Source organism: Oncorhynchus mykiss, chromosome 2 (assembly GCF_013265735.2).
Source record: "Oncorhynchus mykiss isolate Arlee chromosome 2, USDA_OmykA_1.1, whole genome shotgun sequence".
NCBI lineage: Eukaryota > Metazoa > Chordata > Actinopteri > Salmoniformes > Salmonidae > Oncorhynchus > Oncorhynchus mykiss.
In genome coordinates, this window is record NC_048566.1 from 20,898,959 (window position 1) to 20,913,282 (window position 14,324).

A 14,324-nucleotide genomic window follows, 5' to 3' on the forward strand; every position below is an offset into this window, starting at 1 on the left:
GGACAACAGAATAAAAGACTAGAGAGACAGAGGCAGAGAAAGTGAGTGAGGACAGAGATGAAGAGTGACAGAGCGAGACAGAAAGAGAAAGAGGAGGGCAAGAAAACAATGCTGTGGCTAATGTTCCACTAAATGTGGTTGACAGGGAGTACTGGTGTGGGAAAACACTAGGCTGGCCCTTCTGCTCAGGAAGAGACAGGACGGGATGGTGCTCGCCGTTTCCTGGATTTGGGAATGATCCCAGAGAGAACCGCTCTCCCAGCACTCTGATGCTTATCTGAGAAAACAGAGTGAGTTTCCTGCCCTCCTGAAGAATAGCTAGTGGAGGACAGGGAGATCCTGTTTGTAAATCCCACCATGGGAAGAGTGGTTGTTTACTTTGTTTTACACAGCATTGTTATCCTGTTGATGTCCCTGCGCATTGGTCTGTCTCACACACACACACACACACACACACACACACACACAGTAGATGACCCTTTACTGTACTGTTCTTAAGAGCAGCTGGGGTTGTACATAGGGCTCATGAGACACACTTCACCTGCCATGTATGATACCACCTCTCTCACATGCACTTGTTGACAATGTGACAGTTCTGCATCAGTGCCACAGACTAGTGCCTGAGTGACAAGACACCAGGTTGTATATTTGCAATACTTTCTCCTAGCTAGCTGATGACAAATATAGCGAGCTGGCACCATGCATGTAGGCCATGAAGATGTACATTTCATAAGGTGATATATATTATATTTTGGATATGATCGTCTCTCGGTTTCAGAGGCAGCCCCACATGGTGTTCAATGGAAGGCCTATGCTTTCTAAAAGGTCTGAGACCGCAGGGGGCCAGGGACTATCCCATCACTGCCACCAAAAGCAGAAGGGGGTGTAGTAGACCATGTGAAATAGAGGGGGAAGTCTGAATAGGTTTGGTTTAGTTCCTGTTGCAATATGCTCAGAGTCTAGTGATATAATGTCTTGTGCATTTGTACAGTGGTTTAATAATCTGGCCACATCAATTGATCGAATTACCATGAAATGAAAAGAGATAATTAGAAGAAAGTACCTGCGATTGACGTAAAATAACGTGATGACGGCCTAGAATCGTAGGACGCGGATATGTCGTCACCACGGCAGTATGGCTGTGGCGGTCTCTATGGCGACGCCGCAGCAGTGACGCCACCCTGGCTCGTGGTGAGTGGGTGTGACCCGCCCCTTAGAGCCCCCCTCTCCCTGTCCGTGTGGGCGGCCCCGTGAGGAGAGAGCGAAACACGACACCCGAGAGAGGAACCGGGGGAGGAGAAAGAGTAGCCACAGAGTGCAGAATGTTAGTGAGTGGAGGAAGAAAGAAAGTCTAAAGAGAGGACGACTGCTATTCTACAGAACGGTTATTTTAGCGAATATGTCAAACAACGGGGAAGATGCGATTGAGATGGAGTAAACAACTCGACAGTTCGTGAAAGTATATGCAAACAAGGAAAGAAGGGTTTTCGGTTTGTGTGCTTGTCGGGACGGTTGACCGTGTTCCGCTGCACCTCGAACAGGACAAGGCGAAGTTGCCGTGGGACAAACAGCAGTGAGCTACATCAACTGACTGCGATTCGGGGAAAGTAACGTTACCCGATCAGTTGAGGAAGGGGTTATTGGGAAAGAAAGTGGAAGCAAAGGGGCCCGTGAGTGGAGCAACGGTGGAAAGTTCCAAACCAAAGGAAGGGCTCAGAGGGAGACGACTTTTCCTTCCACAAACGCTACTGACTTGAGATCCACCAAGCTCGCTAGCTAACGTAAACTATCCTGCAACACTCAAAATGAAAACCCCCGGAGATTCGGGTAAGTTTGTGCAAAACACAAGTCGATCACTTTTGTCCAGATGAACTTGATCATGAACTTGCTGGTTGTCTTCGCCAGTTGTTCGGTCTGTTGTTGTCAATTATTATGTGGTGAACAAAAGTCATACAGGTTAAATACATTTAAATAGCTGGTTAGCTGGCTAACATTAGCCGTGCATTTGACAGTTAGCTAGCTGACGTGAGTTCATTGCATTGTAGCTATACAGTATTCAACACGTTCTCCAGTTATGTTTGATAAGTTGATACAACTGAAGTTGATGCAAAAGTGTTGTTTGTACTTACTGTGTCTAGTTTGCTGGAAATATCTCAATGTGGATTGATTGTCGACCTGTTGATGTAGCTGAAGTTGAGTTTCTTTAGTGAGACATTCAAAATGGAAGCTTTTGCTTGCGGACATCCACTTTTTAATACTCGAAAAGGAAAATAAACGATGGGTTGAGTTGTCGTTAATCATATGAACCAGACACTTTATTGATGATTAGACCTAGCTACCGGGGTCGTTTAAGAGTTTTGTCAAATTTGATCATTTACAGGGTTTTGCTTGTTTGTCATCCTATGCATCCCGTCAAGTTGTGTATTTCTCCGCTGTTTGGTCGAATTGGCTTTTACACGTGTCCACATTTAGCCACCTTCAGGATATATTTGATCAGAAACATCAAATGTAGTTTTATGTACGACCCTGTCATAATCGAATCTGATTAATTCGTGCTATGTTTGTATCGTGCTTCAATAAGTTCTGCAAAGTAACTGCACGGACCCAGCCGTGGAATGCTGCGGAATCCATGTTGGGATTTTCCCCTCACCCGTTCGTAGAAAGTCTCTGGACAGGTTTTCGAAGCCTCTTAAATCGGTCCAATTCACCGTTCAGATTAAGTTGTCATTCGCACAATACATAGATTTAGTTAGACCCGTGAAAATGCAAGTGAATATTGTTTTGTTTGTTTACTTTGTGAGGACGCGATGCTTGGCTGGTTATGAAGGCCGCGGAGCTAGAGAGACGGGTGAACGTTTCAATGGAGAAGGACTGTGTCATTTTCGAAGGAGGCTATTTCGAATCCCAAAACGTTAGAATAAATCCTGCCGTTTCTGATATGCTTGCAGTTTACAGTAACGCTTTAGGCATATTTCTAGCAATTAAACGTTTAATCTCGCTTTCACTCTAATTATGACCAGTAATGTAGGCAGAAATGGCTGGGGCTGAGTAAAAGTGACTGGGCCGCTGACAAAACAGAGTTTGGAGTCTGACAGTAAACAAACAATGAAATACACAGCATCATAGGTGGCGCTTGAGTTTAATGTTTGGAAAGCAGCTCAGCCCTAGTTAGAGGATCTGGTGGGGAAAAATTGCCTTTTATAAACACATTTCATACAATTTCACAACACTTTACACGTCTGGAGACATTATCAGAATCTTTAATAGCCTACTACAAAAATGACAGGTTAGGCCTAGGCTACTCTGCTGACACTGACAAACTAAGATCAATAAAAACAACCTTGTCTTCAATGTAACCATCTAATCTAGGCCTATGAAAAGGGGAGACAAATTACAATTGCCATCTACAATTGCGTAGGAAATTGTTGCCCTAAACTCTCCACTGGCACTGACTCACCCAATGATAAAGACAGTATATATGCGCACTCACCAGAGATATGGTCGACGCTCTCCATTAGTGCCAATATATTAGTCCTGGTGTATCCTACGAATGGGAATAAACTATACTACACTTCACACTTAAATCATTTGGAATATATGTGACTTTTGTGTTTATCCCGCAATTGAATTTTGAAATATTGCGACAGGCCTAGGGCTATAGATGCGTCTCACTGACAGCCGCAACTCCACATCAGCTATTTCATATTTGCCAAATTGCAGACTTCTCAACTGTAGGCTATGGGCTTGTTATTTACCATGTAATTGAGATATAACCAATTAGGCTCGATCCCAGGAACTCCCTACTACACATTAAACATTTCTGAATATCAGGAGACAATATAACCAACTAATCATGTTCATTTCTGAATATCAGGAGACAATATAACCAACTAATAATGTTCATTTCTGAATATCAGGAGACAACATAACCAACTAATCAAGTTCATTTCTGAATATCAGGAGACAATATAACCAACTAATCAAGTTCATTTCTGAATATCAGGAGACAATATAACCAACTAATCAAGTTCATTTCTGAATATCAGGAGACAATATAACCAACTAATAATGTTCATTTCTGAATATCAGGAGACAATATAACCAACTAATCAAGTTAATTTAGTTAATTAAAAAATCTATATATTTTTAGACCAGCCTGATTGGATGAGCCAGTATTAAATCTGTCAGGGGAGTCACCTCTGGTTATGCTAGCACCCCCCACAAGTAAGACTGTAGCTCACAGATCACTGGCTGGGAAACCGTTTTATGGAAATCATCAAAGGTGCATTTGTTTCTGTTTAAAAACACATGCCGGCACTATAATGTATGAACTTGATTCCAGACCTATATACATCTGCCACACCACCATTCTATCTACACTATCCATCATGGCTCGGCTTCCTTAACTGGTCAGGATGACTGCACCCTTCACTTCATTCACACCCACCGATCCACGTAATTCCCATGTTAATGCATCTGTCCACTCCACACTGACTCAATCACTGTACAAACGCTACCACTCAAACTGAAACAAATGAATGAGAATTGGCCATTACTGCATCACATTGTTTTTACTCAAGAGCGTGAAGTGAACTGTACCTATACTCCGGCCTTGCGGCTTTCACATAGTGTGACGCCTGACTTCACGGTGTCTGTGTGAATGGCCCGTGTCGATATCTGGTGCAGGTTGGTTTGTACTGTACGGCATCGGAAGAGGAAGTGGTCAGAGTTTGTACACCTCTGCTGTGTGTTAGATTAGTATCATTTTACTATCAGCAGCACACTTTCATATTCAAAGTCACTGATAATCATGTCATCCCTGACTGGTGTATCTTAGATGTTGTGTAGGTCTATAGTCAAGTAGTTTGAGAAAAATCTCCTGTCTAATTAGTGAAGAAGTTTTGCATGTTTTGTTTTTGCACTTGCTTAAAAATTGTTTTATTTCACCTTTATTTAACCAGGTAGGCTAGTTGAGAACACCTTTATTTAACCAGGTAGGCTAGTTGAGAACACCTTTATTTAACCAGGTAGGCTAGTTGAGAACAAGTTCTCATTTACAACTGAGACCTGCCCAATATAAAGCAAAGCAGTTCGACACATACAACAACACAGAGTTACACATGGAATAAACAAACATACAGTCAATAATACAATAGAAAAATCTTTATACAATGTGTGCAAATGAGGTAGGATAAGGGAGGTAAAGGCAGTAAATAGGCCATAGTGGCAAAATAATAATTACAATTTAGAAATTAAACACTGGAGTAATAGATGTGCAGAAGATGAATGTGCAAGTAGAGATACTGGGGTGCCAATGAGCAAAAAAATAAATAACAGTATGGGGATGAGGTAGTTGGATGGGCTATTTACAGATGAGCTATGTACAGGTGCAGTGATCTGTGAGCTGCTCTGACAGCTGGTGCTTAAAGCTAGTGAGGGAGATATGAGTGTTGTTTTGAGATGGAACGTGATATTGGCCTAATGTGACAAAAGATGGCTGGGTGGTATGATCAACTCAAGCTAATCATAAATATGCTCTGTATCAAGCATGCAACACATGTGGCTGCAGTCAATGTGTCAGCTGGTTTGTAGTCTGAGGCCTATCAAAGGTGAACAACCGTGAACGATGACACTGTAAAAAGAGGCCATGATTATATGGGGATTCCAAATAGGTCAAACAGGGACCATCAAGCTCGCTAGTTAAGTCAGCTCATTCCTGAAATTCTGGCATAAGTTTGTTCCTGCTCTCTCTTGCATGTTGTGAAGCACATAACTAACCAACTTCCCCCATACATACAACATCAGGAAGCTCAGTCACATTTAATGCCAACTCTGCATATTTTTTTTTATTTCACAACAACAAAGGCTATGCCTGACATCACAGGGACTTGAGATGAAGCGGGCCTCTCTTATCTTATGGGGGTGTTCTTTTGTTTTGTGTACAACACAACAGTGATGCCTGTTCTGTAGTGGCTCTGTGGCTTATATAGAGCCATGCTGGTTCTGTAGTGGCTCTGTGGCTTATATAGTCATGCTGGTTCTGTAGTGGCTCTGTGGCTTATATAGAGTCATGCTGGTTCTGTAGTGGCTCTGTGGCTTATATAGAGCCATGCTTGTTCTGTAGTGGCTCTGTGGCCTATATAGATCCATGCTGGTTCTGTAGTGGCTCTGTGGCTTATATAGAGTCATGCTGGTTCTGTAGTGGCTCTGTGGCTTATATAGAGCCATGCTTGTTCTGTAGTGGCTCTGTGGCTTATATAGAGCCATGCCTGTTCTGTAGTGGCTCTGTGGCTTATATAGAGCCATGACTGTTCTGTAGTGGCTCTGTGGCTTATATAGAACCATGCTTGTTCTGTAGTGGCTCTGTGGCTTATATAGAGCCATGCCTGTTCTGTAGTGGCTCTGTGGCTTATATAGAGCCATGCCTGTTCTGTAGTGGCTCTGTGGCTTATATAGAGCCATGCCTTATATAGAGCCACATCGCTTCTGCTCTCCTCTCTAACCTCTACCCCTTCCCTTTCTGCCACACTCCATTACACCCCTACCCCAGAGAAACAGTCCTGAGGAGGGGGGCTGATGACATCACCACGTCCCACCAGAAGTGGCCCTTTTACTAGAGTGTGTGTTTGGTTGTATGTCGGAGAATGTGTGTGTACCTAAGACTAGAGTGTGTATGTATTGGATGTGTGTATACCAGAGCGAGTGTGTTTGAGCGGTGTCATGTACACGTGTATAAAGTGCTGTTGTTGGGTTCGTGTTTGCGGTCACGTGAAAGTGTGTCGGCCTTGTGTGTTGTGTGTGCGCAAGTCCCACTCCTTCGCTCTCTTAACCGTGTTGACAAACACAGTTGAGCTTTAACCGAGGCATTATCTAACCACAAATCTGCCCTACTAATAGAGACTTTAAATAGGCACATTATTATGAGGCTTTAATCCCAGCAGGCCTTTATCTCTCACTCACTCTCCAGTTCTCCTGTTGCTGTGCTCTGTAGGCCTGGTTAGGAGTTTTAACCCTTAACAAATGCCTCTCCACTCATTACAATCTATGTACATTGCCAGAATGAGAATGTTATAAATAGGATATAGCAATATTGGATAGTAATCTAATAGTTTGTAGATAGAGATGATTTGTTCTGTAAGCTTCTTTATTTATGGATCTGTCTCTCTGTTCTATCAGACAGGACACTCTGCCTGGTCGCTATGTGTCTGTTACCAGACACTAACCTGTTGATGCTGTGATTTTTCCATCCTGAGTAATAAGGAATTACTATTTTATTCAGGCCTGAAAATCATGAACTCTATATAGCATAACTGTTTTATCTTTATAATGGAAATAGTCAAATAGTCTATTTCCTGATTTTTAATGAGTGCCAATCACTTGTATCCTCCTAACAATTGATGATAGTGTTTGGTAAATTGATTTAGCACAAATTATATTATCTGAGAGGTTACATTAGGTCAACTGATCTGAAATCAGGCTTTGTTCTTGGTTAGCTATTAAGACTAGAAAGAATAGAACCAACATGACACAGGAAGACATGTCCTGGACCTGTTGATAAGGCACCGTATCACCAGCCTGGGGTTGGGAATGAGATCACGGGTGGTGATAATGATTAGGTACCAGTAATATGACTACTACTGACCCAGGGATGCAATGGGTTAGTAGTAGTCAGTCACTTTCTCCATAGTGACAGGGCAGGCAGGAGGAAGGCTGCGGTCTTGGTGCGAATCACACACACACACACACACACACACACACACTGCTGTAATCACTGTGGTCTGGTGCTGCTGTGTTTATATGGGGACGCTTCATATGGAGTTTCCTTCCCCCTCAACCCCTCTCCGTCTCTCTCTGGTTCCTTCTCCCTCGACCCCTCTCCGTCTCTCTCTGGTTCCTTCTCCCTCGACCCCTCTCCGTCTCTCTCTGGTTCCTTCTCCCTCGACCCCTCTCCGTCTCTCTCTGGTTCCTTCTCCCTCGACCCCTCTCCGTCTCTCTCTGGTTCCTTCTCCCTCGACCCCTCTCCGTCTCTTTCTGGTTCCTTCTCCCTCGACCCCTCTCCGTCTCTCTCTGGTTCCTTCTCCCTCGACCCCTCTCTGTCTCTTTCTGGTTCCTTCTCCCTCGACCCCTCTCCGTCTCTCTCTGGTTCCTTCTCCCTCGACCCCTCTCCGTCTCTCTCTGGTTCCTTCCCCCTCGACCCCTCTCCGTCTCTCTCTGGTTCCTTCTCCCTCGACCCCTCTCCGTCTCTCTCTGGTTCCTTCTCCCTCGACCCCTCTCCGTCTCTCTCTGGTTCCTTCCCCCTCGACCCCTCTCCGTCTCTCTCTGGTTCCTTCTCCCTCAACCCCTCTCCGTCTCTTTCTGGTTCCTTCTCCCTCGACCCCTCTCCGTCTCTTTCTGGTTCCTTCTCCCTCGACCCCTCTCCGTCTCTTTCTGGTTCCTTCTCCCTCGACCCCTCTCCGTCTCTTTCTGGTTCCTTCTCCCTCGACCCCTCTCCGTCTCTCTCTGGTTCCTTCTCCCTCGACCCCTCTCCGTCTCTTTCTGGTTCCTTCTCCCTCGACCCCTCTCCGTCTCTTTCTGGTTCCTTCTCCCTCGACCCCTCTCCGTCTCTTTCTGGTTCCTTCTCCCTCGACCCCTCTCCGTCTCTCTCTGGTTCCTTCTCCCTCGACCCCTCTCCGTCTCTCTCTGGTTTCTTCTCCCTCGACCCCTCTCCGTCTCTCTCTGGTTCCTTCCCCCTCAACCCCTCTCCGTCTCTTTCTGGTTCCTTCTCCCTCGACCCCTCTCCGTCTCTTTCTGGTTCCTTCTCCCTCGACCCCTCTCCGTCTCTCTCTGGTTTCTTCTCCCTCGACCCCTCTCCGTCTCTTTCTGGTTCCTTCTCCCTCGACCCCTCTCCGTCTCTTTCTGGTTCCTTCTCCCTCGACCCCTCTCCGTCTCTCTCTGGTTCCTTCCCCCTCAACCCCTCTCCGTCTCTTTCTGGTTCCTTCTCCCTCGACCCCTCTCCGTCTCTCTCTGGTTCCTTCTCCCTCGACCCCTCTCCGTCTCTTTCTGGTTCCTTCTCCCTCGACCCCTCTCCGTCTCTCTCTGGTTTCTTCTCCCTCGACCCCTCTCCGTCTCTTTCTGGTTCCTTCTCCCTCGACCCCTCTCCGTCTCTCTCTGGTTCCTTCTCCCTCGACCCCTCTCCGTCTCTCTCTGGTTCCTTCTCCCTCGACCCCTCTCCGTCTGTCTCTGGTTCCTTCTCCCTCGACCCCTCTCCGTCTCTTTCTGGTTCCTTCTCCCTCGACCCCTCTCCGTCTCTTTCTGGTTCCTTCTCCCTCGACCCCTCTCCGTCTCTTTCTGGTTCCTTCTCCCTCGACCCCTCTCCGTCTCTTTCTGGTTCCTTCTCCCTCGACCCCTCTCCGTCTCTTTCTGGTTCCTTCTCCCTCGACCCCTCTCCGTCTCTCTCTGGTTCCTTCTCCCTCGACCCCTCTCCGTCTCTTTCTGGTTCCTTCTCCCTCGACCCCTCTCCGTCTCTCTCTGGTTCCTTCCCCCTCGACCCCTCTCCGTCTCTTTCTGGTTCCTTCTCCCTCGACCCCTCTCCGTCTCTCTCTGGTTCCTTCTCCCTCGACCCCTCTCCGTCTCTTTCTGGTTCCTTCTCCCTCGACCCCTCTCCGTCTCTCTCTGGTTCCTTCTCCCTCGACCCCTCTCCGTCTCTTTCTGGTTCCTTCTCCCTCGACCCCTCTCCGTCTCTCTCTGGTTTCTTCTCCCTCGACCCCTCTCCGTCTCTTTCTGGTTCCTTCTCCCTCGACCCCTCTCCGTCTCTCTCTGGTTCCTTCTCCCTCGACCCCTCTCCGTCTCTTTCTGGTTCCTTCTCCCTCGACCCCTCTCCGTCTCTTTCTGGTTCCTTCTCCCTCGACCCCTCTCCGTCTCTTTCTGGTTCCTTCTCCCTCGACCCCTCTCCGTCTCTCTCTGGTTCCTTCCCCCTCGACCCCTCTCCGTCTCTCTCTGGTTCCTTCTCCCTCGACCCCTCCGTCTCTCTCTGGTTCCTTCTCCCTCGACCCCTCTCCGTCTCTTTCTGGTTCCTTCTCCCTCGACCCCTCTCCGTCTCTCTCTGGTTCCTTCTCCCTCGACCCCTCTCCGTCTCTTTCTGGTTCCTTCTCCCTCGACCCCTCTCCGTCTCTTTCTGGTTCCTTCTCCCTCGACCCCTCTCCTTTCTCTCTGGTTCCTTCCCCCTCGACCCCTCTCCGTCTCTTTCTGGTTCCTTCTCCCTCGACCCCTCTCCGTCTCTTTCTGGTTCCTTCTCCCTCGACCCCTCTCCGTCTCTTTCTGGTTCCTTCTCCCTCGACCCCTCTCCGTCTCTCTCTGGTTCCTTCTCCCTCGACCCCTCTCTGTCTCTTTCTGGTTCCTTCTCCCTCGACCCCTCTCTGTCTCTTTCTGGTTCCTTCTCCCTCGACCCCTCTCCGTCTCTCTCTGGTTCCTTCCCCCTCGACCCCTCTCCGTCTCTTTCTGGTTCCTTCTCCCTCGACCCCTCTCCGTCTCTCTCTGGTTCCTTCTCCCTCGACCCCTCTCCGTCTCTTTCTGGTTCCTTCTCCCTCGACCCCTCTCCGTCTCTCTCTGGTTCCTTCTCCCTCGACCCCTCTCCGTCTCTTTCTGGTTCCTTCTCCCTCGACCCCTCTCCGTCTCTCTCTGGTTCCTTCTCCCTCGACCCCTCTCCGTCTCTTTCTGGTTCCTTCTCCCTCGACCCCTCTCCGTCTCTCTCTGGTTCCTTCTCCCTCGACCCCTCTCCGTCTCTCTCTGGTTCCTTCCCCCTCGACCCCTCTCCGTCTCTTTCTGGTTCCTTCTCCCTCGACCCCTCTCTCCGTCTCTTTCTGGTTCCTTCTCCCTCGACCCCTCTCCGTCTCTCTCTGGTTCCTTCTCCCTCGACCCCTCTCCGTCTCTTTCTGGTTCCTTCTCCCTCGACCCCTCTCCGTCTCTCTCTGGTTCCTTCCCCCTCGACCCCTCTCCGTCTCTTTCTGGTTCCTTCTCCCTCGACCCCTCTCCGTCTCTTTCTGGTTCCTTCTCCCTCGACCCCTCTCCGTCTCTTTCTGGTTCCTTCTCCCTCGACCCCTCTCCGTCTCTTTCTGGTTCCTTCTCCCTCGACCCCTCTCCGTCTCTCTCTGGTTCCTTCTCCCTCGACCCCTCTCCGTCTCTTTCTGGTTCCTTCTCCCTCGACCCCTCTCCGTCTCTTTCTGGTTCCTTCTCCCTCGACCCCTCTCCGTCTCTCTCTGGTTCCTTCTCCCTCGACCCCTCTCCGTCTCTTTCTGGTTCCTTCTCCCTCGACCCCTCTCCGTCTCTCTCTGGTTCCTTCTCCCTCGACCCCTCTCCGTCTCTCTCTGGTTCCTTCTCTCTCAACCCCTCTCCGTCTCTCTCTGGTTCCTTCTCGCTCAACCCCTCTCCTTCTCTCTCTGGTTCCTTCTCGCTCAACCCCTCTCCGTCTCTCTCTGGTTCTTTCTCCCTCGACCCCTCTCTGTCTCTCTCTGGTTCCTTCTCTCTCAACCCCTCTCCGTCTCTCTCTGGTTCCTTCTCCCTTGACCCCTCCGTCTCTCTCTGGTTCCTTCTCCCTCGACCCCTCTCCGTCTCTCTCTGGTTCCTTCTCCCTCGACCCCTCTCCGTCTCTCTCTGGTTCCTTCTCCCTCGACCCCTCTCCGTCTCTCTCTGGTTCCTTCTCCCTCGACCCCTCTCCGTCTCTCTCTGGTTCCTTCTCCCTCGACCCCTCTCCGTCTCTCTCTGGTTCCTTCTCCCTCGACCCCTCTCCGTCTCTCTCTGGTTTCTTCTCCCTCGACCCCTCTCCATCTCTCTCTGGTTCCTTCTCGCTCGACCCCTCTCCGTCTCTCTCTGGTTCCTTCTCTCTCGACCTCTCTCCGGTTCCTTCTCTTCTCCCCCATCTCTGGTCTGGTGTGTGTGGCTGGTGAGATCCCTGTCTCTGGAGTGGCCATTGTGTGTGCATGCGTTGTCTGTTTGTGTGTAAATGGGGATATTGTGTGTGGGGTTAGTGGAACCTCTTATTGTACTCATAATGGAGCGGCGCAGCTCAGGGGTTGGAGGCTGCTTGACAAGAGGAGAGACTGTCCCTCGCTCTGTCCCTCGCTCTGCCCCTCGCTCTGCCCCTCGCTCTCTGCCCCTCGCTCTCTGCCCCTCGCTCTCTGCCGTCGTGTCTGAATACCCGTACTTGCGTTCTAAATAATAGATATTTTGGGCATGCGAAAATAGTTTTGACAATATCGCAATATTATTTTTGCGCTGGTTGGCAGCACCTGCACCAAAACTCCAGTGTCATTCTTCATAGCTTGTTCTCAGACTTCTTTTTAAAGATTGAGCCAATTTATTTTTAGCACTTTTATTTCCATGATTGATCAAAACTTGTTTTCTCATGTCTCTCTCTGTGCGTCTGCAGCAGACATATGGTGAGCAATATGTTTGGAACATTGAATTGCAATAAAATCACAGTATTGAATTGCAATATATATAGAATCGTGAAAATCGCAACACATATCGTATCGGCACCTACATTTTGTGATAATATTGTATCGTGAGGTCCCTGGCAATTCTCAGCCCTACTCTGCCCTTGACTGGCCCTCAAAGCTTCACCCTTGACCACTTGATGGTGTGTGGTCGACTCTCACGGTCCATTTCCCACATTCCTGCTTTAAAAAGTTAATAGTTGCCGTCTGCTGCATTTCACACTGGAGGAAAACACAACCCTCTCTCACATAGAGACAGACAGATACACTCTGTCTGTCTATCTCACACACACACACCACACACAGACAGACAGACAGACAGACAGGCTATCATCTCGTGTGATGTTCCTGTCTGGTTCAGTGGAACTAAGCAGGGTGTGGCAAGCTGCACTGTTACTCAGCTTTGCAATATAATATCGCTATATTACAGAGCCAACATGTTACAAAGGTGTGGTGGCTATGTATTACATATGAGACACAAAGTGTGTGAGAGAGTGTTTATTCATCTGACAGAGAAGGCATGTGTGTTATTTGTTAGTGTGTGTGTCTAGTGTATCGCTGCTCCTTTCTCCTCACAGCACTGGCTGTGCCACTGAAACTGATCTGAGCTTGACGCCACACACACACACACACACACACACACACACACACACACACACACACGGAGATCAGGTAACCGTGATCCCTGGCGCACCATCAGCTCCTCTAAATACCTCTGCTGCTCCATCCAGCCTCACATCACACATTTCACCACCCACAACCCTGCATAGACCTGGGTTGACCCCGACCCAGCCGGAACCACCCCACACACACTCACACACCTAATCCTAACCTGTGGTGGTGTTTGTTTCCATTTATAGCACGGTGTAACTCACACTGCTAATCTACCAGATTAACCCTGTGGTTCTGGTAACTTTGAGGGTATCACGCTGTAAGACCTCATGTGGACTGATCCTTACTGTAAGAACCCATTCTGACTGATCCTCACTGTAAGGACCCATTCTGACTGATCTTTACTGTAAGGACCCATTCTGACTGATCCTTACTGTAAGACCCCATTCTGACTGATCCTTACTGTAAGACCCCATTCTGACTGATCCTTACTGTGAGAACCCATTCTGACTGATTCTTACTGTAAGAACCTATTCTGACTGATCCTTACTGTAAGAACCCGTTCTGACTGATCCTTACTGTGAGACGCCGTTCTGACTGATCCTTACTGTAAGAACCCACTGACTGATCCTTACTGTAAGACCCCATTCTGACTGATCCTTACTGTAAGACCCCATTCTGACTGATCCTTACTGTAAGAACCCATTCTGACTGATCTTTACTGTAAGACCCCATTCTGACTGATCTTTACTGTAAGACCCCATTCTGACTGATCTTTACTGTAAGAACCCATTCTGACTGATCTTTACTGTAAGACCCCATTCTGACTGATCTTTACTGTAAGACCCCATTCTGACTGATATTTACTGTAAGACCCCATTCTGACTGATCTTTACTGTAAGACCCCATTCTGACTGATCCTTACTGTAAGACCCCACTGACTGATCCTTACTGTAAGACCCCATTCTTACTGATCCTTACTGTAAGAACCTATTCTGACTGATCCTTACTGTGAGAACCCACTCTGACTGATCCTTACTGTGAGAACCTATTCTGACTGATCCTTACTGTAAGAACCCGTTCTGACTGATCCTTACTGTGAGACGCCGTTCTGACTGATCCTTACTGTAAGAACCCACTGACTGATCCTTACTGTAAGACCCCATTCTGACTGATCCTTACTGTAAGACCCCATTCTGACTGATCCTTACTGTAAGAACCCATTCTGACTGATCTTTACTG

General features: G+C 48.0%; 1 protein-coding gene across 2 annotated transcripts in view; it reads left to right on the forward strand.

Moving 5' to 3' along the window:
* The first annotated feature begins 1,245 nt into the window (after positions 1 to 1,245).
* Positions 1,246 to 14,324, forward strand: part of erfl3 (Ets2 repressor factor like 3) — a 77,278-nt gene continuing 64,199 nt past the window's right edge. Inside the window, exon 1 of one of the 2 annotated variants that reach the window (XM_021623653.2) lies at positions 1,246 to 1,827. In XM_021623653.2, the coding sequence (XP_021479328.2) occupies positions 1,806 to 1,827 (22 nt within the window). In that variant the 5' untranslated portion in view covers positions 1,246 to 1,805. The remainder of the gene's footprint in view (positions 1,828 to 14,324) is intronic. The other variant, XM_021623645.2, reaches the window with a different exon arrangement.